The sequence below is a fragment of the Plecotus auritus genome (assembly GCF_963455305.1).
Source record: "Plecotus auritus genome assembly, chromosome: 5".
Lineage (NCBI taxonomy): Eukaryota > Metazoa > Chordata > Mammalia > Chiroptera > Vespertilionidae > Plecotus > Plecotus auritus.
In genome coordinates, this window is record NC_137776.1 from 137,187,361 (window position 1) to 137,212,686 (window position 25,326).

At 43.6% G+C, this 25,326-nt stretch overlaps 2 protein-coding genes across 2 annotated transcripts in view; one reads left to right on the forward strand and one right to left on the reverse strand.

Moving 5' to 3' along the window:
* PUM3 (pumilio RNA binding family member 3) overlaps window positions 1–25,326 on the forward strand; it is a 113,235-nt gene that overhangs the window by 83,528 nt on the left and 4,381 nt on the right. The gene's annotated exons all lie outside the window — the stretch shown is intronic.
* KCNV2 (potassium voltage-gated channel modifier subfamily V member 2) lies at window positions 1,126–13,348 on the reverse strand (the record flags this gene model as incomplete). The annotated part of the gene is made up of 2 exons (XM_080668246.1): window positions 1,126–1,407; window positions 11,972–13,348. The coding sequence occupies 2 exons, from the start codon at window positions 13,346–13,348 to the stop codon at window positions 1,126–1,128; spliced, it is 1,659 nt and encodes a 552-aa protein (XP_080524372.1).

The following is a 25,326-nucleotide window of genomic DNA, read 5'->3' on the forward strand; positions in this document are numbered from 1 at the left end:
GGGGCGGGGAGAGAAAGAACTAACACTCTATGGGAGCTAGTTTTCTGACCCACAGACAGAGCCCAGAGAAGAGGGCCACATCGATTTAATTCACTTTGTTCAGTGCTCGGCCCAGAATAGTCCCCCAGAGGCAGAGTGTTTTGGTTTGCTTGTTGAAAGGTGAGGGAAAGGGGCCTGGAGAGGTGAGGACATGTGGGGGCTCCTGTCAAGGGAGAAGCGATTAGCACACTTTAGCATGTTTCACAGGTCACAGGTCAAGTATGGAGGCTCTCATGTTAAACGCAGACCAGGGTTGCTCAGTGTTGGCTCTGTCGATGTTTTAGGTCAGATAATTCCTTGCTATGCGGCTGTCCTGTCCATATTTAGCAGCATCCCACGTCTCTACCTACTAGATGCCAGAGCCCCCTCATCCTTCCTCACAATGGTGACAGCCAAGTGTCTCTAGAAAATGCCAAGTTTCCAGGGGGTAGGGGGTAGACAATGACCAAGTCTCCCTGAATTGAGAACCATCGGTCTAGAGAATCTACTAGACGGTACCCTAACTCAAACAGTTTTAACAGCTTCCATTTATTGAGCATTTACAAATATTACCTTCATTCTCCATGCGCATATTACAAGGTGGTTTATTACCTACACTTCACAGTTGAAGAAACTGAGGCTCAGACAGTTAAAGGAACTTGTCCCAAATCCTACAGCTTGTAGATCTGGGCTTCCCACTGAGATTGGTCTAATGCCAGGGCTCATATAGTTAGATGCAACATTCCCTCTGGAAAATCAAGGATTTCCTTTCTTCAATGAAAGGAAATTCTTCTCAAGTCAACTCAAGTGCAAACATATTTATTGAGAAGCCATGAGAAGCTACAAGAGAAAGCTAAGATGTCGCTCCTCCCAAGGAGTTCCCATATCAATGTCATTGGGATGATCAGACTCTCACACAACACAATATGGGGCCATCTGAGTCTGGGTTCAAGCAAACATTCGTGGAGTAGAATTCTGTGAACTGGATCCCCTTTGTGTATGTCTGCCTCATGTGTCCTTTCACGGGCAATCCTGATGATAAAAAAAGGAAGGAGGAAGGAAGCCTTGAAGGTTGCAGGCTCTACCAGCCACATGGCCTATGGAACTTTAATTCTCTTGCCGTTGGGCGGCCTGTGGGTTGCTTTTAGCCAAGCACTCAGCCATCTTTTTTCTGGCTCGCTGCATGAAGTCCACCTTTCCCCTTTCCCTTCGTATGGCAGTGTACTCATAAGCCTTGAGCTTGCTGTAGTAATCGGAGAATTTGTTGTAGAGAATGGAGATTGGCATCCCGTTGAGGATAATCCCAAAAGCGATGCAGAGGAAGGCAAAAAGCCTGCCCAGGTGGGTCTCTGGGTACATGTCTCCGTAGCCCACAGTGGAGATGCTCACCTGTATGGGAAGGAAGGCAGGGTTGAGTTGTTAGCTCCATGAGGGAGGAGGAGAAAGGGATGGAACAGGCAGGGAGTAATCTGTCTCCCGAAAGGTGCACATGAGTCATATAAGAGCTCCCCACGGAGGCAGTGCAGGGGGTACCAGGACATTTGCCTGCAGAACCCCTGTCATGGAAAGAACACAAGCTTTGGGGCTGCAAGACTTGGGTTTAAATTCTGACTACCACTTCTAAATGTTCTTATATACAATGCAGGAGAGAGAATACCTGCCTTAAAGGATGTTGTGAAGAGCATTTAAGACAACATGTATAAAGTCCCTGGTGTAGAAAGGGTTCAATAAATGTTGGCCTTTGCCCCCACCTCAGCCAGGGCCAGCTTTAGCACTGGGGCCCTGAGTTTGCCTAAATGATACACATACTGAAAAGAGCTCAGGCTTAGAATCGGTCAGACCTGGGTTCAAGTCCCGAATCTGACCCTTCCCAGCAGAGTGTCCTTGGATAAAACATTCAGAGTCTCAGCCTTGGTTCCTTCCCCTGAAACAGGAGTATATTACCTAACTCTCAGGACCCCTGTGAAGACTAAGTGAGAAAACAAATATCAAGCGCTTAACACAGTGTCAGGCACACAAAAGGCACTAACCAACCTCCTCTGTGGTCCTTCTCTCATCTTTAAAATGGAGACAATTATAACACCTTTCAGAATTATGTCATTCCAATGAGATATCCTATCTAATAAAAGAGTAATATGCAAATTGACCATCACTCCAAGACACAATATTGCTGCCCCCATGTGGACACAAGATGGCCTCCACAAGATGGCCAGCAGGCGAGGGCAGTTGGGAGGGACCAGGCCTGCAAGTGAGGACAGTTGCGGGTGATCAAGCCTGCAGGGGAGGGCAGTTAGGGATGACCAGGCCGGCAAAGAAGGGAAGTTGGGGGTGACCGGGCCTGCAGGGAAAGGCAGTTTGGGGGGACCCAGGCCTACAGGGGAGAGCAGCTGGGGGGGACCAGGCCTGCAGGGGAGGGCAGTTAGGGATGACCAGGCCTGCAGGGGAGGGCAGTTAGGGGTGACCAGGCCTGTAGGGGAGGGCAGTTAGGGGAAAACAGGCTGGCAGGGGAGCAGTTAGGCATCAATCAGGCTGGCAGGGGAGTGGTTAGGGGGTGATCAGGCTGGCAGGCAGAACCGGTTAGGGGCAATCAGGAAGGCAGGCAGGCGAGCAGTTGGGAGCCAGCAGTCCTGGATTGTGAGAGGGATGTCCGACTGCCTGTTTAGGCCCGATCCTGGTAGGATCGGGCCTAAACGGGCAGTCAGAAATCCCTCGAGGGGTCCCATATTGGAGAGGGTGCAGGCTGGGCTGAGGGATACACACCCCCCCCCCATGCACAAATTTCGTGCACCGGGCCTCTAGTTTTATATAAAGGTGCTTTACTTGCAAATGTTTGGAGAAACATATTCTCATTATGTTGTGAAGGGATTTTTTAAAAGGCATCACCACCCAAAGATAGTTCACTCTGCATGAAATTCTTCCCAAGCTCTCATCGCTGTGCTTTAGATTCTGCTAAGTAGAGATTCATTTAGGTTGACAAGCTTCCATTTTAACGTGCAGATCCATGGAACTCGTTATGTCAGGTTAGTGAGAGAGAAACCCAGGAAAAGCTCTCGGGGCTTGTTTTCTATGCCTCATGTACTAAGACTCCCTTTATCCCCAGACTATTGGCTACATGAGGCAGGGCTGCTGCCTACAGTTGTAAACACTGTGCATTGCACAACTCCAGGGGGCACTGTGTGCTTCATGGGTTTGTGTTGTTGTTGCCACAATTTCTCAGCAGGTGGCAGTAAAATGTGCGAAGTCATCTTGTTGCCCTGTACCAAAATGGCCTTTACTTTAGAAATTGAAACTTTATTATTATTTGCTTATACTGTAAAGTTTAGTTTGAACTTAGAATGAGTGTGATTGGTTAGGTATAATGAAATGAAGAATTGAGCCAGCTGGGGCAAATGTGATGGAGCTGATAAGAACAGGAGCTCCATCCAGCCCTTAAAAGAAAGCTGGCACCTCCCCTTCGGGGCGGGTGACCCACCACCTCTCACTGCTCCATCCTTGGTGAGAGACCTGCTGAGGGATGGACTGTCCTTCCCTCAGGTGGAAGAATACAAGCAAGCATCTACGAGAGGCAGAATGATGTAGACTAGGTTAAGGAGACAAGTATGGCACTAGGCTATTTGGATCTGAATCCACTTCTCAAATGTGTGACTTGGGCAAGTCACCTACATTGTCTTTGCCTCCATTGCCACTTTTGAAATGAGGGGAGACTAACACTACCTCACAGCGTAGTAGTGGGAATTGAAGGAGTGCCTGACGCAGGGTGTGTGAGTGATAATGTTAGTTCTTAAGCTTATTAGACTGACAGGCTGTGGAAGCAGGTCCCTCTTGGCTCCTGCAGAATGCTCCGAGGGAGACTGGCTGGGGCACACACTCGCTCCAGGACAGAATCTCTTTTTCCTACCTTCTGGATCAAAGGTGATGAGAGGCCACGATCAACTGAGAGTGTGGGTTAATCTCCAAGTATGCTTGCGTGTGCATGTGCGTGTGTGTGTGTGTGTTTCCTGTCACTGGCCACAGCAAAAGTAAAAGAACCTGAGTCAGATAGATCTCTGTCAGAACTGAACATATGTCAGTAATAGCATCACTCACACCTCTGTATGGATGTTTGGTTAGTCTCCATTGCCTGGAGGGGGCCTAAGGGCAGTTTGGATAATAAGGGTGAGGGACAAGAAGGGTAGAGTTAGAACAGGAAGCTCCCACGACAGGCCAAAGCTGAGGCTTTTAGGTGAACCAGTCCTTCAACGGTGCAGGATTGGGGAGGATGGGGGGAGGAATAGGATGCAGAGGAAGGAAAAGAATTGAGACAAAGTGCCTTTTTAAACTTTTGATCAATCCTGATACTGGCCTTGCTTCACTCCCAAAGCAACTTCATTTCTTTCTTTTTCCTTTTTTGGCTGAACTTTTAGTGAAAAGCTAAAAGCAAAGCGAATTGGCTTAAGGGAGATTAAATATTTGATGTGCATAATATGGTCTCAATATCTTTGTATATCTTGGATCTCTATTTTTAGAGAAAAGATCTCTCCTGCTAGGGGGCTCTGTATGACGGGTGTGGAAGAATTTGTTCAAAATGCATAGCTAATTTATGCCTTGTCGGATTTGTGGATAATTTAACTCAACCAGTGATCTGGGTGCTCCTTGGCTCCAAGAGGAACTCAGGATTCCTTGGCTTTAGATTACTTTCTCTCCATGTTCCACAGGCCAAACCATTTCTCCCTGGATGAGCATTAAACATTGAAGGCCCCAGACTGACCCATATGAGTTTGCAGATTGAGTTCTCACATTAGCAGGAATTGGGTTTGGAAATGTGGCCAAAATTTCTACAGTCCATCTTTTTTTAAAAAACAAAGCACAACAGCAGCTTTATTGAGGTATAATTTGCATAATATGAAATTCACTTGTTTCAGGGGTACAGTTAAATGATTTTTAGTGAATTTACAGAGTTGAGCAATCATCACTAAAATCCAACTTTAGAACATTTCCATCACCTCAAAACATCCCTTGTTCCCACATGTCACTATGAATTCCCATCTCCAGTCCCACGTAACCACTAATCTACTTGCCTTCTTTGTAGATTTGCCTCTTCGGGAAATTTTATCTGGCGTCTTTCACTCAGCCTAATGTTTTTGGGGTTCATCCAGTTTGTAGTATGTTCTATAATCCATCTTAATATCCTGAAAAACTGGCTGGCTCAGCCAATCTGCAAACTCATATGGGTCAGTCTGGGGCCTTCAATGTTTAATGCTCATCCAGGGAGAAATGGTTTGGCCTGTGGAACATGGAGAGAAAGTAATCTAAAGCCAAGGAATCCTGAGTTCCTCTTGGAGCCAAGGAGCACCCAGAAACTTACCATTCCATTGAAAACTTACATATTTTCCCTAGCCTTTGGGTCCCAAAAGCCAGAATGTGACTTACCCCTAGCTGCTCACCCACTAATCAGCAAATCTTGGCCTGCAAAAACATTACAAGGAGGACAAACATCTAATTTTTCTCCAAAGCTGTAGAATGGCTATACTTGAATTTCTCCTTCAACAAGGAATGTTTCTTTCATCATGAACTAGGCATGTATAGAAACCTTGGCAGCCAGTAATTCATGAATCTTGGAATTATGATCCCAATGAATAAAACTGATTTAAAAAAATAATTAACACATCTTCTAATTTTTCCAAAAAAATTTAAGACTAACATGTTCTGGCTAAAATCATTACATACCTCAGTCCTTCAAAGGATTTAGCTTCAAAGGCTATACTTAGCCAACCCATGCCATTGTTGCTACAAATATTTTAGGAATTCCTCTTTGGGATTATAATCTGCACAGAGGATTCAGTGGAATGACCTTGAAACAAGTGGTCTTATTGGCCACAATTAGGGCACAGTTATCTGATGGCCTCACCTTGAGGGTTAACTTTAGATGCTAATATTAAACTCAAGGGTCTAGACTATTTTAAAATATCGAATCTACTCTAAAAAAGGTAAAGATTAAGCATGATTAGAATGAAGCAAATGGACATGTCACAGGCTCTGAAGATAGTTCTTCAGTGAAATTCAAAGACTGTTTTGACCAGCGGAAGCACTGTTAGAATCACGTCATAGGTACCACCTGGAAGAGAACAACCAGCTCATCTATATATTATAGGTCTGACACGTACATAAATTGCACAATAAGGAGGAGGTGTGCAAAAGCTAAAGCAAGTTTGGGAGTCTATTAATCTACTCATAGAAAGGTACATCATAATACGATGCCCTCTGCATCTTCAGCTTACCTGGCACTTCTCCCTGCCCTCTCCAATTCTGTTATGTCCCTCCCAGGCAAGTCATAATGGTCAAACAGGAAGAGCATAGTTTAAAGAGATAGAAGGGGACCACCCCCAAATCAGGAGTCCACAAGATCAATAGTCATAAAGGTGCCCAGAAGCCTTTGTCCATTGACAGCTCCTGCACTAGTTCTGAAGGAGCTAGAACATGAATTGCGTGCTGGGCCAGACATTTACCTGTTGTCTCTCAGTCCCAAGTCTGACACCCTTCTGAGCTGTATTTTGTAATTCTGCAACTGGAAGTCTGCAAACTACAATCCCCGAATTTCCTTGCCCACTGTCTTCTGGTTGTGTTCTGCCAATGAGAGACACTGTTGGGAGGCTGGAAGGTGGGATGAGGAGATGGGAGTCTCTCTAGCTGCTTCTGCTTCTGTCATCAGCCTCCAATAAGAGCAGCTATATATGGCCCAGGCGTCTTTCAGCACACTCGGCATCAACCTCATGGTGCTATCTCTGGGGTCCCTGCAACAGCTCCTCCTCTGTACGCCGTGCTTGGTAACTCTCCCTTCTCCTGTTTGTTCGCCCAATTCTAGGGCTGACAGCTATTTCCTACACTTACCAATCTTTGGGTTATCTCAGTTTACCCTTTTTGCTTCTAGCCCTCTAGCACCTATGTATCTATTTCCCTGCATCAAATTTCCTGTTTAAAATACCCACACTGTGTTCCTGACTATAACTTCACTGATTCACCTTCCAAATGGTTCTCCTCAATGCATGCAATCAATCAATAACAATACATAATATAGTGCCCTGACCGGGTAGCTCATTTGGTGAGAGTGTCATCCCAATATGCCAAGGTTGCAGGTTCGATCCCCAGACAAGAACCAACCAAAGAATGCATAAATAAGTGGAACAACAGATTGATGTCTCTCTCTCTCTCTCTCTCTCTCTCTCTCTCTCTCTCTCTCTCTCTCTTACTTCCTCCCTCTCTCTCTAAAAATCAACAAAGATCAAAAAAATAAAAAAAAATCTCAATGATCTCATAAGCACACCCATTTGCAAGGAAATGATATCATGCTTTAGGAAACCAAAGAGAGGAGCAAGGTCTCTGGGGCTCAGTTATCAGATGCCTCAGCCAGAGGCACATTTTCTTTTTGAAGAGTCTCTGTTAGTTTCTGGAGGAGTGAGTTCATGACATAGTTTCCTGTTTGGTTTCCACAGTTTTACTTGCTCTGAAAGCTCAGAAGGAAATGGTTTGCTGAACGGCCCATTTGCCCTTTTCTACATGAAAACAGCCACACTGGAGGCCAATGAGGACAGCTTCATCATAGAGCTCATGGTTCTTGTTGAGCTGTGCCATGCATGTCCCACACCAGGCAACCCTGAGAGCTCAGCAAGCCTGGGCCTCTTCATCTGAACACCCAGAAGCTGTCCCAAGATAGGACAGCTGACCCTTTTGGATGTCCCACAGTCTCTCACCTCAGTAGAGAAGGAATCACTTCTGTTTTATTTCTCCCCAAATGAGTCTGGAAGCAAAGGTTATTGCTTCCATGTGATAAAGACTATTAACTAGTCAAATATGGTAGCTTCTATTTATTGTGGATGTACTACAGGCTAGCATCTTACATATGTTTCCTATTACATAAGTGCTCACAAATAACCGCCATTTGACAGCTGAGTGGGACGGGTCTATTTCATACCCAAATGCACGAGTGTTTGCAGACATGAGTGTCCTTGTGGGATTTGTTTTGCAGCTGTAGGAGAATTCACGGCAATGAAAATTATTGTATTCCTCTTAAAACCCTGAGTTGAACAGAGGAAGGCCCTTGGCAGAGAGAGAGGGAAGATTATTAAAAGTAATTCATATTTGGGGTTGTCTGGAAGCACTAAAAAACATAGAAGAATGGATTAGAGAATCTAATGTGGGTGAATATACTGCAAGGGATATAGCACTGAAATGGTGGGAGAAAATACAGTCCTATCATTCTTTACCTCATCCTTGAAATTTCAGTGTGTGGGTGTATGTTTTCTGATGTGTATAATATATTTGAGCAGAAATATCTTACTGCAGTAGAATGATTGTGCTTCTGAAACTAATTCTTTATATCTTCTTTTATCCAAGCTATTTGTTTATAACTTTATAGAGTTTCTCTATAGTGGATGGGTTAACCTACCCTGCCCTTTGACTCTGAGTTTGGTCTTGTGACTTGCTTTGGCCAATGAGTTGAGCAAATGACATTAAAGAGAACCAATGGACACAGATACCAGGGGGGTGAGGGCATGAACAGGAGTGGGGGGGAGGGGGCGGGCAATGATAGGGATAAGAACACATATGTAATACCTTAATCAATAAAGGAAAGAAAAAAGAGAGAGAAGCTTATACAGTGCTTACATGATTAGACTTTCTCTCTCTTTTTCTCTCTCTCTCTTTCTCTCATCCTTTGCCATGGATACATGTCTGCTGGAGAATGAAAGCTATCTAGCCTAGTCTCCTCCTTCATTCCAGCTGTTAGCCAGCTGACTATCAGATATGAAGTCAAATGAGAAGGACATTCTAATTGAAACCAGCCTAAATTGGTGACTCCCAAACTCATTAGCTAAAGATATGCTTGGCATTTTAAGCCATTGAATTTTGGGGTGGTTTGTGAAGCAATATTATTGTGATAATAAATGACTTAGAATTTATGAATAACTAAATACACATTGATCACGGGAGTGTGCTCAAAAATTTTAAATTATGAGATGTATGATCAATACAATGCTTGGAGACTATTCAATTAAAGTTACTTCTAGGATTCCACTTCTCAGATTCTCACATTTGTTTAGTTATATCTATTTATATGAGTTTTTTCTCTTGGTTCAAATTTTACCTAAATGTCCTCTTCTCTAAGAGGGCATCTCTGGCCATCCATCAAACATAGATTTTGCCACCCAAGTCACTCTCAATCCTATTCTTTTTTTTCCCTTCATCTTTTTTAAATTTATTTTTTATTGTTGACTCAATCCTATTATTCTATACAAGGCATACAAATATCTGAAATTACTTACTATTTTTCTCCATTAGAATATACACTCTACAAGTGAAAGAACTTCATCTTTTCTTTTTTCTATCACTTGGTATCTCTAGTGTTTAGAATACTACTTGGCACACTGGAGGTGCTAACAAATTATTGCTCAGTGAATGAATGAGATGGATTTTTGTGGGTTAACATGAAGTCCTAATATTTTGCATCTTTGTACTTTGTAGCCACATAAGGAAATAAGACATTTTGTCTGCATCATTTTGAAAGTGGTCCTTTCTCTTTGCTCTACTGAGAATAGAAACCCTTAGTACACAATATGCAATGTTAGCAGAAGGATTAAGAACTGGGTTAATAAGACATCAGTCCTGGGGAATAGAGCAGTGCTTGAATGTTCAAGGGCAATTGCTCTTACAGATGGTTTAGAAATAAGTACAAGTTATTAGTCTTTTATCTAATTCATAATGATTTTTATTAGTATAAATAATTCTCAGAGAATAAAATGGAAAAAGGCCATTGATAAAGGCTAAGGTCGGGAAATGGTAAGGTTGAAATGTACAAATTTTGGTTTGTGAAAATAGTGATAAAGGCTACAAGATAAAGGCTACAAGAGAAAACTCATATTGGTAAAAGCAATCATTGGTAAAATTTATTGTAGATAAAACCTGGATGTTGATTCAATTTTTATTGTTAAATTTATGGAAAATACTGGTCTTGAGTAAAATAATTTCAGCTAACATAAAAGAGGATCATTTGAAAGTTTTAAACATCATTGTATATTAAGCCAATCAAGAAATTAAATGGGGTCAAAGGGCATTCACTTCAGGGAATTTTAAAAAAAGGAAAATCCAGCATCGGCGACAAAATTTTTATAAAAATCTTTCTGTTAATATACAAAAGGTAAAAAAAAGTTTTGTGGGTTAAAATTAAAATATTAAAGTGTTCACTAGGTCCAGCCTATATATGCGAGTCTTCTAAGATATTTATACGAATGAGAAGTTGGCTCTCTAAAATGTGGAATTATATCATCAGCGTGTGGATTTGCTCTTTTCCCTTCCTACCTTACTCACCTCCAAAGTAAATGTCATTTGCTGGGGAAAAATCACTCTCTATCAGCTCCATCTGTACATACAGTTTACCCACCAAGGAGATGACCTTTTGTCATTTGGAATATGATCAGAGGAGTGGCATTTGGGTAGCTTGTTTGGAAGAGCCTAACGTCACCCCTTCACTGAAGAAAGCTCACAAGTCCTGTAGGGCATTTGAGCTCTCCATCCTCCCGTCGTAGAGCCCAGGACACTGAGGGTGGGAGTGAGGGCGTGAGGTTTCACAGCTCATTATTTAGGGTCATAGGTAATTAATACCAGAACTGTTACAAGAATTGAAATAGAAATCTTCCTTCCATCCCACCACACTACATTGTTAGTAGCTCTGGGTTGGTTCATCTCAGAAGTTCACCCAAGACGCTGGGTTCCGACATACCCAATGTTAATGTTGAAAATATTGACTTTCTAGAAAAACTTGTTATATTTGCTTAATGTCTTTAAAGGCATTATAATAATCTGCTTAAGAAAATACAAGGGACAGGCTGACAGGTGTCAGAGGGGAGGAGAGTAGCTAATGAACATATATGCATAGCCCAGGGACACAGACACAGTGTGGTGAAGGCTGGGGGTGGGGTGGCGGGGGCTGGTGTAGGTGGGCAAAGGGGGGAAATGGGAGGCATCTGTAACAGTGTCAACAACAACAACAAGAAAATATGGAAACCATATACCTAGTTCTGTCCTATGCACACATGCCAGCTTACTCATTGACACGAGAAGACCCAATCAGCATTTCTAGGACTTTAGGGATTTTTCAGGGATTTAGTCTAGCATTCCAGAAACACAGATATGAGAGTAGATAGCATAAACGGTTATGGAAAGGCAAACACTACAGAAAGAAGTGACAAAAGTAACTAGTATATTCACTGTTCAAGGCCTGCAGACAAGCTACAGCCTGGGAGAGGCGGTGCTCGGTGTGGCAGGGGCGTGGGTTTTGCACTTGGACCGGTTTGGGCTTCAGTCCTCTCTCTGGATTGAGCTGTGTGTCTGCACTCAAACTCTCGCACCTCAGTTCCTCTCTCTATGAAATGAGGCAATAATTTCAGGTCAGCCAAGTCTCACTTCCTCTCCGGAATAAACATACAGTTTCCTTACACACACACACACACACACACACACAAACACAACAATCACAACAACAAAAAACGGAAACCACTTCCAGCTTGTCCTAATTTAAATAGAAATAGTGATCAAAACCACCACCTTGGGATAAGATAAAGTTATCAACTACTTAGGATAACAGATGTTCAATGAGCGGCAATTAGCAACAAGGATGGTGATCAGGAAGCTTCCCACAGACATCAACAGTGAATTCTTAAAACCTGCCTGGTAAGGGTTTTAAAACTAAATCTAGATTTGGAGATTCTTACGGCCAAGTCAAATTCAGTTCCTTACTGGACTACAGTGTCTCCGTCTTTCCAACCCTCTATAACCCATCTCTGTTTTATGTTAGCTGGAGGCAGCAATGGGACGGTCCTTTTGCAAGGCAAGGGGAAGATCGGGAGATGAAGACAGGCAGCTGAGAACCAAGGAATGTGAGGGTGGCGAGGAGAGCAGGAAAGCCCAGGGCCCTGGCACTCACCGCGGCCCACCACCAGGAGTGCGGGATGCTGGTGAAGTTGGTGCCGGGCATGTCGTGCTCCACGGAGTAGACGGCAGCGGAAAAGGAGAAGATGCCCATGGCGATGAAGAGCAGCAGGCAGCCCACCTGCTGGTAGCACTGGCGCAGGGTGAAGCCAAAGGCGCGCAGGCCGGTGGAGTGCCGCGCCAGCTTGAGGATGCGGAAGATGCGCATGAGGCGCATGATCCGCAGCACCTGGCCCACCTTGCCCACCGTCTCCAGGTCGTGCTCCCGGGAGGAGCCCTTGCCGCGCCGCTGGTCCTCGTCCGTGAAGCACTCGAGCAGCAACTGCAGGTAGAGCGGCAGGATGGCCACCAGGTCCACCAGGTTGAGGGCGCTGCGCGCGAAGCTGCGCAGGTCGGGCGTGGAGGCCAGGCGCAGCAGGAACTCGAGCGTGAAGAAGGCGATGCACAGCACCTCCACGTGCTCCAGGACCGCCCAGCGGCCGCCCTCCGCCTGCTGGTGCATCTCCTCCACCGTGTTGAGGGCCAGCGCCACGATGGAGATGAGCACGAAGAGGCTGGAGGCCACTCCGATGGCCTTGGCGGCCACGGACGAGAAGGGCTTCTCCATGAGGTTCCAGAGGCGCTGGCGCTGCGGCCCGCAGAAGCGCACGTCGCGGAAGAGCTGCTCGGCCTCCTCGGCCTGCGCCTGGGCGCGCAGCTCGCGCTGGATCTTGAGCTGCTCGCTCAGCTCGTCGCGCCGCTCCTCGAAGCAGATGCGGCAGCAGCGCGGCGTGTACTTGAGCCGCACGCCCCAGTAGCCCAGCTCCTCCAGGAAGCTGCGTGGGCACAGCGCGTCGCACACCAGCAGCACCCCGCACAGGTAGAAGTTGTAGACCAGCTGGAAGACGGCCGGGTCGCGATCGAAGAAGTACTCGTCCGTCTGCGCCTCATAGTCGTCGCACAGGCCCAGCTGGCGGCCGCGGCTGGTGCAGGTGGCCAGGCGGCCCAGGCGCGTCTTGGGGTAGCAGGCCAGCTGTGTGTAGTCCAGGTGGTAGCTCTGGCCGCCCACGTTCACGTTCAGTGTGGAGCCCTCGCTGCGCCCTTCCGTCGGGGCGGTGGTGGCCTCCTCTGGCTGCTGGTCTTCCTTGGCCAAGTCGGCCAAGTCGTCTTTCCACTGCTCCTCCTCCTCCTCCCCATCCTCGTCCTCCTCGATGTAGTAGTTATAGTTGCCCTCCGTCCACGCTGGGATGCTGGCCTGGGAGCCGGAACGGGCCGCCAGGGAGCAGATGCTCCCGCGGTGTTGGCTGTTCCCTGAATTGGGTGCATCGTTACACTCCGCGGTAGTCCAGGGCTTGTAGCTCCAGGATCGCCGCCTCTCACTATTTTTTAGCATGGCTGCGGGAAGCAGGTCCCTTGCTTTTCCTTCCTGGCTGTTGTAGGGTCCCCAGCTTGCTCACTGCCACGAGGCGGATGGATCATATGCCCTACGCTTAGGACCACAGACTAGGGTCCCAGACGCTGCCCTCTGGCACTGGGCAGCGCAGCCCAGGCTGCTGGGTCTGAACACATATGCAGACGGCTGGTGACTGCTCTAATCTTGCTGAGAAGGAAGAAGCAAGACTTAGAAGGAATTTAGATCCTCTTAGTCTGTTTCCTCCCCGTGTCCCTCCACTCTGTGACGTAGGGGATGATTATGTGGTCTTAAGTCTGTAGATAATCAGAAAGTGGCAGAGATTATTGCTAATAAAAATGTGGGCCACCCATTAGGCCTTCCATTAGGAAGTGCTGGGGGTACCTATGCTGAGATGACATCAGCTGAATTAGCTATAGAATATAGCTCAGTTTCTGTTCTTTGTCTCTTTCTTACCCTCCCTTCCCTTAAAGGTAGAATCCCAGGACTGGTGGGTAGATGTTCTGTTCTTGGGGCCTTGCAGCCCTGCTCGCTGCGGTATTAGGCCACATGTGACGGTGGCCTAGACTTCCTTCCAAGAAAAAGGTCTCCATCACTCTTCAAGACATCACTTTTTTAAAAGTCTCTTTTCATATGTAAGGCACTGTCCTAGATGACAGAGATGGGAACCCTGTGCTAGATGTGGAGACACAGTTGCAGCCCTCAAGTTGCTCATGGTTTTATAGGAGATCTAAATCTGCAAGCACAATAAAAAAGCAAGAAAAAAGATCGGGGAATCAGAGAAGAGCAAGGGATTTGCTTTGAGCAGGGAATTTGTTTTTAAATTCAATTTATTTTGGTTAGCTAATACATGCGGTACAAAAGGTACAAAGGTGCATTATGGTAAAAAATTTATCTCAACACAAACTTACAGCTATCAAGTGGGCCTTTGAGGAGGCAACCACTGTTAGTACTTTCTGGTTAGCCTTTAAGACATCTTCTGAACACATACAAGCAAAAACCTATCTCCATCTATCATCTAAATAGCTCTCTATTGTTAACACAAACCACAGTGTGCAATACACTTTGCTCTTTCCAATTAACCATATGTCTTAGAGGTGTTTTATATCTGAACATAAATATCTGCCTCATTTTAAAAATATCTACTTGGTAGTCTGGTAGTGATAGACATTCTACCTTTGCTCTCATAAACAATGGCACAATGAATAACTTTACACATACATTACTTCATACATATTAAGATATATGAAGGATAAGTTGTTGGAGGTGGAATTACTAAAAATCTCACAGGTGTAATATTGACTGGTAATGCCAAGTTTCCATCATAAAAGTTTACCAGTTTACACCTCCCCATCAATATCTGAGAGTGTATTATCACATTTCATGAGCCCCTCCTATTTCATAGGTGAAAAATGTGTGGGCTAATTTTATGTTATTCTTATGAATGCATTTGAACATCTTTTCATGTGATTAAAAGTTGTTGTATTTCTTTTTCTATTTCCCATTGAGTTGTTGGTATTTTCTCATTGACTTGTAGGAGAGCTTTATATATCATGAAAACAGACCTTTTGCCTGTGATAGGAACTACAAATATATTTTTCTGAGTTTATTTTATGACTTCTGGGTGTATGTCATGCTAGAAGTGTTTTTACCTCTCTAATTCTTTAAAACATTGCTTCTTATGGTTTCATTTTTCACAGTTAAGGATTTGATCCATCAGGAATTAATTTTGATGTAAAGAGTGAAATAGAGACCCAACTTTATTTTTCAGCTTTTTTTTTTTTTTTAATCCAGAGGGCTCAGCGCATTAATTGAATAACCGGTTTTCTCTGCGCTGGTTTGTAGTGCTGTCTTTGTCATGTCGTTTAGTTTTAACTACACTTCAAAGGTGGCAGTTGCCACGGGTCTGTACCTGCCAGTGTAACATTTGCTGATGTTGTTTCGCTTCCAATAGGGCTCAGACCCACAGGCTTCAAATGAAGCCTCTCACCAGGACTGGCCTTCAAGTTCCTCAGTGTATTTCCAGTGTTCTCCTGTGGGCATACAATACTGATGTTTCTCTAGCCACCTACTGAACCGTTTTTCCAATTCCATCTCTTCTTTACATTATGCCAACTGCTGTCGCAACTGTTTTCATATGTTACATAAATTCACTATTTTCTTCAGAATCAATTATCCTGCACTAGAGGCCCAGTGCATGAAATTCATGCACGGGGGTGGGGGTGTCCCTCAGCCCAGCCTGCACCCTCTCCAATCTGGGACATCCCTCTCACAATCCAGGACTGCTGGCTCCCAACTGCTCGCCTGCCTGCCTTCCTGATTGCCCCTAACCACTTCTGCCTGCCAGCCTGATCACCCCCTAACCACTCCCCTGCCAGCCTGATTGATGCCTAACTGCTCCCCTGCCAGCCTGTTTTCCCCTAACTGCCCTCCCCTGCAGGCCTGGTCACCCCTAAGTCCCTGTCCTGCAGGCCTGGGTCCCCCCCAACTGCCCTTTCCTGCAGGCTTGATCGCCCCCAACTGCCCTCCCTTGCAAGCCTGGTCCCTCCCAACTGCCCTCTCCCGCTGGCCATCTTGTGACGGCCATCTTGTGTCCACATGGGGGCAGGCCATCTTTGACCACATGGGAGCAGCCATCTTGTGTGTTGGAGTGACAGTCAATTTGCATATTACTCTTTTATTAGATAGGATAATAAAGTGCTAATATGCTATTTAGACTGAACAAGCAGAACGGCCATCCAGACGACCTTCTGGAAGAAGCCGGGGCTGTGAGGGCCGAGCCCCTTGCACGAATTTCGTGCTTTGGGCCTCTAGTGCTATTATAAAGAGGAAAAGTATCATTATTTTCATATTTTTAATGTTCTCTCTTTCCATTGCAATCATACAATACTTTGTACCTAAACTTTCAACACACTGTGCCTTTTGCACTTGAAAACAATGGAGTGAGTAAAGTTTGTCAGGCATCTCAAAGCCACGCTCAAGCACCAGGACCGTGCCATTGAGTGGGGAATATTGCTTTGATGAGCACACCGAGGTGACTCTTGCAGCCCACAGGCGTCTGTTTGTGGACTTGTTGCTTAGGTTTTGCTCTGGTGTGTCTGTATGTAAGTGCAATGGTAGGTGAGTGTCCATATGTGGAAACACTTTGTGACAAAGAACTGCTCAGCCACGGACGGGTTTGTTCATACAGCAGTGAGCTCCTCCTCTCTGAGTGCAGTTAAAACTCCGTAGGGCTGCTATAGAGGGGAACCTGCACGGGTGGGAAGTTGGGCTGGATGACCTAAAAGCCCTTTCTGGCTTGAAATCACTAAGATTTTAAGTTTTTGCTTCATGTCCCATTTGTCTTGAGTTCCCTCCTGGACTTCTCTTAAGTCCTTGTTCTTGAAAGTCAGCTGAGACAGCATCTTCCTCTCTCAGCGATCCTTCTCTGACATCTTTCTTTTCCCAAGATGGGTAAGCTGCCCCTTCCCAGTGTCTCCTTGAAAACACATACTACTAACTTACAATACAAGTCCCTTATTTTAACAGAGTGGTTTAAAATGTTTTTCATTATAATAGTTATATAAGTACATTATGGGAACATTTTAAAAATAGCAGAATGCTGATAATTGATATAATGATAATAAGTAGCCTGCCCACATACTGTACTATGATAATGCTTACAGCAACCTATCATGTAGGTGCTATAATTATTCCTATTTCACAGATGAGGAACTGAGACACAGAAGTTAAGTGACTTTCCCAAGGTTACACAAAAAGTAACAGAAGGAACTGGCTTTTGCTCCAGACTAACCATCATGCTATAAACAGCATATACATAAAACCCACCTATAATCCAATCTCATGCTCCAAAGATAATCCTATTCATATTTTAATTTGCCTCCTTCCATTTAATCTCTCTCTCTCTCTCACACACACACATACACACACACACATTTAACATGCTTGTGGTCATGTAGAATATGAAACTATGTATCCTGCCTTTCTCATTTAACATTTTAACATAAGCATTTTAATATTAAAAAAACAATTTGCAAACATTATCTTAAATGCTTACAAAATATTCTATATTGTGGATATACCATCAGTAACTTTATCAATTCTCTTTTATTGAAATAGACAGTTTGTAATATTCCACTATTGTAAGTAATGATGTAGTGAAAATCTTCATGTTGGAAAGATTGGTTTGTTGTTATTTTGTATTCTGGGTTATTCCTTGAGATAGTTTTGCCAGATTTTTAAGGCCATTCTCCTTTGATGCTCATCCTTCCCATGAACCTGCTGTTTAAGCTATTGAAGATACTTTCTCCACGCCACCCTGTCTCCTCTTCCTCTGGCTAACTCCTCTTCATCATTTAATAGACGGAGGGCCCTCCTCCTTCCTCTCCTCTAGGATAGCCTTCCCTAATCACCCAAGGCTGAACTCAGCTCCCCTTACAAGTGCTTCTGTAACACCTCCACTTTGCCTCGCACAGCACTTCACAAGACGTGACTGTGTAAACAAGACGTGACTGTAAGTTAGAAACAGTCTGCAGTGTCTGCTTTGTTCAGCGTTTCCCCCATGGATCTAGTCCAGTGCCTGGCATATAGCAGGCACTCAAAAAATATTAGCTGAGACATTAAAATATTTCATGCGTATTGCCAACTCGCTTTCCTATTTGCCTCTGGTTACACTTTTACCAATAAAATATGGGAGTGCCTCTTTCACAGTAGCTTAGCTAGAATATCATTACTATTATTGTTACTTGCTAATCAGCAGGTGAAATGGCATTACATTTTTGTTTTAACCAACTCGATATTAATTATGTATTTATATGTTCCCTGCTGGCCTCCAAAGTCTTCAAGAGTAAAGGCAGTCTTGTCTTTGTGACCCCAGCACCAAGTAGAGTGTCAGTATGTAGCTGATTATAAATACACATATTAAAAGGATACAAGAGCTCTCTGTATCAGTCTTACCCTGCATTAAATCTATAATCATCTCAAAAGGAAACGTTAACAAAGACTTGTTGCTCTGTACTGGCATAACCCTCACCCCCACGTGGAAGGGAGAGAAAACTAGTGGTCTCTGAGGAGCAGTGTCTGGGAGTCCCACCTGCTTTCCTTGGGGACAGAGATTGACAGGCAGCAGGTACAACAGAGAGGACACTGAGATTCCAACCGTCTTGATTTTGCATTCTGGTTTCAAAGCTTTGCGTAAATTACTTAACCCCTTTTCGTTTCTGTGTTCTCGCCTGTGAAATGGGCCGTGGAGGACTGCCTGTTTAATAAAAAGGCCTGCCGATGACTGGCCTGCCTGTGCCCGAACCCTGGCATATAGTACTCATCACAAGGCGGTCATCTCCCCCTCACTCAGCTGCCTCCCACCCCAGTCCTGATTGCATACCTATAATACACAAGTATACTTACTTTTAGCGCCTGTAACTTTGCTCTGCACAGAAATAACGGTCACTTTCACAGTCCGCTACTAAAATTAATTCCTTTTTGTTAAGACAATGCTAATAGAACTTCCTGTGTTGATAGAAATATTCTTTTTATTTTTATATTTTTATTGATTTCTTACAGAGAGGAAAGGGAGAGGATAGATAGTTAGAAACATCGATGAGAGAGAAACATCGATCAGCTGCTTCCTGCACACCTCCCACTGGGGATGTGCCTGCAACCCAGGTACATGCCCTTGACCGGAATCGAACCCAGGACCCTTCAGTCTGCAGGCCGATGCTCTATCCACTGAGCCAAACCGGTCAGGGCAGAAATATTCTTATGGCTTAGAACCGTGGTCGGCAAACTGCGGCTCGCGAGCCACATGCGGCTCTTTGGCCCCTTGAGTGTGGCTCTTCCACAAAATACCACGGCCTGGGCGAGTCTATTTTGAAGAAGTGGCGTTAGAAGAAGTTTAAGTTTAAAAAAATTTGGCTCTCAAAAGAAATTTCAATTGTTGTACTGTTGATATTTTGCTCTGTTGACTAATGAGTTTGCCGACCACTGGCTTAGAACATGACTAGTGCCACTGATGAACAGAATTTTACATTTTATTTAACTGATGGATATTTAAATTTAGTCACATGTGGCTTCCATGGTGGACAGGGCAGTGTAAAGACAGCACCTGTGTCTGGATGAGGCTCATGTAAGCAGGCAGTGCCACAGGAACGATGAACTTTGTAGACATTAACCCTGGTCATTGGAGTTGCCAGCATAACTGGCCGACCACTTTCAAGCCTAAAGGGAATGAGATCTTAACAGCACAATGAATGAGGCAACAGGATGGGATTGAGACGTGTGAACAGGTGGGCTTCAGCTGGGGGCATTTCAGAACTGATTCCGGTTCAGAATGGCTTGGGAAGAGAGTAGTAATAAAAGGGAGAAGCGAAGGCAAATGGTAGAAAGAGCAAGTTTGCTGAATATAAACACCATTGGAAATTTACCAAGACCTAATCCTGAAGTTCAGAGAGAGAGAGAGAGAGAGAGAGAGAGAGAGAGAGGTTTAGCATTTACCTGGGAAACTTGCTTGCATTTCTTAAAGGCCTTTGAAGTCCTGGTCAATAAAGAACTAAGACTATAATGAATACCAAAGCCAAAACACAGAAATTAAAAAAAAAATTGCCAATCTCTCCAACTTCCAATAAAGAAAAAATAATGTTGTTTTTTTAAGTCTTTGCTAAGCCTGGTGATCTCCACCACCACCACCCCCCCCCCACCCCCCCGCCGCCGTAACTGAATTATTTAGGTATTCGTTCACCTGCTTCTCTTTAGATTTGCCTGTCCCGTCAGAGGTGAAATGTGCAGTGAATGGGAGCAGAGATTGATTGCAGTGTCTTAGTCAGTTGAAATTCTTGCTGGCCTAATCGAAGTTGTCTGTGAGTTTGGAAGAAGCAAGAGAGTGATGGGGCGAAGAGAAATATGTTACTAACTTTCTTTTTATTGATGTCTTGTAACCAGACTTAAATCTGGAGGGTGCACCTCTTTCCCGAAGCACAGCCGTGCTCTGTAATCCCTCTGTAAAGATGAAGACCTGCGCCTCAGCAATGCAGGTTTCTTGCCTGATGTGGCTCCCCGAGGCCGGCAGGGCTGGACCCAGAACCCGAGACCCCTCCAGCAGCTGCTCCGGACGCTGTCCTCTCCTCGTGCTGCAGCCGAGGAATAGGCTTCTGTACTGCTGTGTGCCTTACTGAGAAAACCTTCACCTTTTGATCTTCATTTATTGTTTCTCCTAAACATACAGACAGACTTGCAACGTGGTTCTTTTTGTTCTTTTGTCCCCAGATGACACGACAGATCTTGACACCTATTATGGCATTCTGGAAGTGGATGCAATCCAGTTCAATAGGAAGTACTATAAACATGCATCACGCATGGTGCTGCTTTAAGGCTGCGGCAAACCTGTGGTTGTCTAGTTTCACTGCTCACTTTAGAGATAAGGGAACTGTCCGACAAATCGGGCCACTTGCCCTGGGTCCCATGGACAGGGGAGTTAATACACACCTGATTCTAAAATTCTGTTCTAACACCAGGCTAGGGCCCTTCCCCCCTAACCTGACGTGGTTTCAGCATCACTGCATATACGTTTCACTTTGCGGTGTGTCCATGTGGAACAGTGAGTGGTAGATCTGGAAGGAGTGTTTTGAGTAATTTAAATATCAGATCCTGGCATTCAGTGAAGAACTGGGCTCAGTTGTCCAAACTAAGGGTCTTCGGTGATCTAATTCCATGGAAAATCTCACAGCCCTCTGTTTGATAGTGAGCAGGCGGTCACAGCTGTATCTCACATACCTGCCAAAGCCCATCTGCTCTCTTCTGTCCGGACCAGAACATGGCTTCATTTCCATGGTGGAATTGACTCAGCTGATCTTTAAAAGCTTAACCTCATATAATTTGAGGCAACTTTGTTCTCACTTCCTTTGGTTTCCCAGTGTTCTCTATCGTCTCCGTCTCTCTGTGTCTGTTTCTGTTTCCTGTACTCTGAGCGAAGAGACCCTCTCTGACCAGGTCTCCAGAAGAGCAGATGTGAGGCTACTGAGCACTGCATTTGACACACAGAGAACACACTCGCAGGAAATGCTTGCACCCAAGAGTTTTTTTCCTTCACCTCAAAATTTGCATTCCAGAACTCTACCGCGAGAGGGAAATACGCCAGAGAGTATGGAACATCTGCTCTGACATTGGTATTACTGAGATGTCTGGTGCTCCCTGGAGTAGGGGTGACGGGAGCCAGATGATGCTCCTGAGGAGATTTGCCGATTTAAAAAGTGGCATCTGTGAAAGCCTAGTAAGAATATGAGGAATGTGCTTGAACAGATGGTATGAGAAGAATATTGGAAGAAAACCATTTTTCTGAAAAATCTTTAAGGATTAATAAATGTGGCAAAGGGAAGGGATTCCAAGTGATTTAGAATGACTCGATTATATTATTCAAATTGCCTATGTAGTTTTACTCTAAAGACTGTATTTTTTTTTTTTTTTTTGTATAAGTCAATAGTTATCAGTCATGGTAAAATAATATAGTATAGGTGAATACTTTCTGTGTAGCTTTCTAAAACATATTTCTTCATTGCAAAGTTTACTCATAAAATCAGAACAGAAGAGTTAAACCTTAGGTGATGAATGTGTGTGGGAGTTACACACACTGAAAAGCATAAATAATAGATTTAAAGAAATATATTTATGGTTATATTCTGTGGATGTGGACGAAACTTTAAAGCAATGTAGCTGACTGTAGAGAACTTATGAGAAAAGTCAGTTTTCTGGACTGAAGATCAAATTGGAATAGATTAGCAAGGCATTGTCAAAAAGATTTATGGAATAGATACAAATTAGTATCATGGAAATAGCATCTACGTGTATGTAACCCTGTGCTTGGTGCTGTTAAAGGTCTTGTGATTGATAAGTAGGTTATTCTTTCAAGAAAGATAATGATTTTCCTTGCCTCCATAATTTATGTTCTTGATTTATTTTAAAATTAATTTGGCAAAAGTTAATTTTAGCTCCTATAAAAGAACATCACAGCCCTAGCTGGTTTGGCTCAGTGGATAGAGCGGACTGAAGAGTCCCGGGTTTGATTCCTGTCAAGGGCACATGCCTGGGTTTCAGGCTTGATCCCCAGTAGGGAGTGTGCAAGAGGCAGCCGATCAATGATTCTCTCTTATCATTGATGTTTCTATCTCTCTCTCCCTCTCCCATCCTCTCTGAAATCAATACAATTTTTTTTTTTTAAAAGAACATCACAAAATATGTCTAAGCAAAGTCCAATTTTGGAGGTTTTATTACACGCATATTTTAGGATTATCTTCAGCAACAGGAAGCTGAAAGAATTCTACATGTAGGTGTTGTTTTTCTCCTATGAAATGATGCCCAAAGATTGACAGTCCATGGCTGGTGGAGGCCAAAGGCATCATTAAGAATGCAGGCCCCTCCAGGTTATTTGTGAACTAGAAAGGTCCATCATTTGGTCCTAAATACAGATTCATTTCCTCACTTTTGTTTCTGGATAAGTAGGCCCTGCGGTGATCTCTGTATCCAACGTCCACATTCTAATGTGAATATTTGCTCCAACCCACTGGTCAGACTTCTGGTACCTGGAGTTATTCAGAGCAATCTATCTTTTAAATTGCATTGCTTAAAAAAATATACCAGATCAATATAAAAAAGATGACCACAGAGAAATGTCCAAAGAAGAAAATAAAATCCACCTTATATTTTACAACCCCAAATAACTGGTTAATATCATGGTGAATATTCATCCAGAAACTGTTATATCTCTCTATATCTCCACACACACATACTATATGTATACACATACATACATATGTCCACACATATAATCTATATATATAAAAGGCTAAGTGACCGGCTGACCAGCCAACTGGCTGGTAGGTATGACGTGCACTGACCACCAGGGGGTAGACACTCAATGCAGCAGCTGCCGAGTGACAGCAATTTTGCAGAGTGCCCTCTCCCACTCTGGGACCCCCGGGGGATGTTGGACTGCCAGTTTTGGCCCAATTCCCACAGGCCGGGCTGAGGAAGCCCACCTGCTGGAGGGACCCTGCTCACTCTGTAGACGCCGGTGCCTCTAGTTACGTATAATTTTTCATATTGTATAATTTCACACACCAATATTTACATATGTGATTTTACATATACAGGATAAATGTAATATTCTGTAACCTTTTTTATTCACTTAATAATAGGAAATAGTCATTTTTCCATACGTAGAATTTTTTCCAGATTTACATAATTTTTAATGGCCTTCCCTTGTTTAATGGTATTCCCTTGTTTGCATATACACTACTCATTGTCTAAGAACATATTGAAAGAGTTTGTACACCATCACAATGCCTAGTTTTCCTCATGTCTGAGGCCTTCTGTGTATAATTGTGCTACAAAAATCTCTCTAAATACTAGATCAGACTACTCCTCAGACTATAATCTGAGAGGAAGAATGGTATGTTGAGAAAGTCAAGAGAAGTGAGTTCTAGTCCCAATGTGATGACTTACTAGCCCTATGAACCTCAACAAATTGCATCTCTGTCTGGGCGTCAGTTTCCACATCTGTCAGGTTGACATTCCATGTCTCTATATGTTATGATTTTCTAAAACCTTGTCTTTCATTACTGCTAAATCAGCTCCATGAGAGCAGGGACTAGGTCTGGATTATTACTCACGTGTAGCTGAGGCTAGCACTTAGTAAGTGCCCAATAAAAACTTGCTGAATGACTGAATGAAAGTGCCACCTTCCCTGCATTCTGAATTATTCTCCTGTACCAAGCCATTCCCTGCTCCTTGCTTTTAGGCAGGTAAAACTAGAGGAATTGTTCAGAATAGTTTGTCTTTCCATTCAGTAAGATTTTATAGATTTACTTATTAAAGTTCTAAGCCTGCCTTGTTAAATTTCTTCTGAAATATTGTATTCACTCTATCTGCCATTGCAAATGAAATATCTCCCACATTTCCATTTTTAGGTGCTTATGCTAGCATGGCACAAAGTTATTGATCTTTGTGTATTTATCTTATATTGAGTCATCTTTGCAAATTATTTTCTAGCAATTTTTCTTCTTTTGTTAATCCTCACACAAGGATATTTTTCCATTGATTTTTAGAGAGAATGGAAGGGAGTGGGAGAGACAGAGAGAAACATTGATGTGAGAGAGACATGTCGATTGGTTGCCTCCTGCATGCACCCCAACCAGGGCTGGAGATAGGGCCTGCAACTGAGATACGTGTCCTTGACTGGAATTGAACCAGGACCCTTCAGTCTGCAGGCCAATACTCTATCCCTGAGCCAAACCAGCTAAGGTGCAAATTTTTCCCTTTTAACTAGAGTTTCTAGGATTTCTGGAAACAAAATCATATCCTTAAATTAAGGGAGTTATCTCTGCTTTTAAATGTGTATACAGATTATAGTATTTTCTTATCTTGAATTTGCTGATAGCTCCAAGACAATATTGACTAGTAAAGAAAAAATATATAAATAGGAAACTTACAAGGTACCAAAAGAAATGCCCAATAAACATATGCTGCAGCCATTTCAGTTGAGCCAGGAACAAGAAAATGATGCCAGATCCCACTTTTATATGACAAAACACAGCATACTAAAAACAAATGAAAAATATTCAGTTTCATTGTTAATCATGTTTCAAAGTGACAAAAATTAAAAGAGCTATAACATTTATTGCTGATGGGGATGAGCCCTCTGAGTTGCTAATAGCTTCTTCAAATACTCTCTATCAATATCTATTAAAATGAACAGTTCAACATATACACTGATTCAGTAATCCCATTCTTGAGAATTGAGAAATACCTTATCTCCAGGACACTATTATTTTTGTTAATAATTTTTCCCATGTATAACTTGTCTTTTTCACTTCCTTTTTTTAATTTTTGTTTTATTTTAAAAAATAAATTTTTATTTTTCAATTACGGTTGACATACAATATTTTATTACAATATTTTATTAGTTTCAGGTG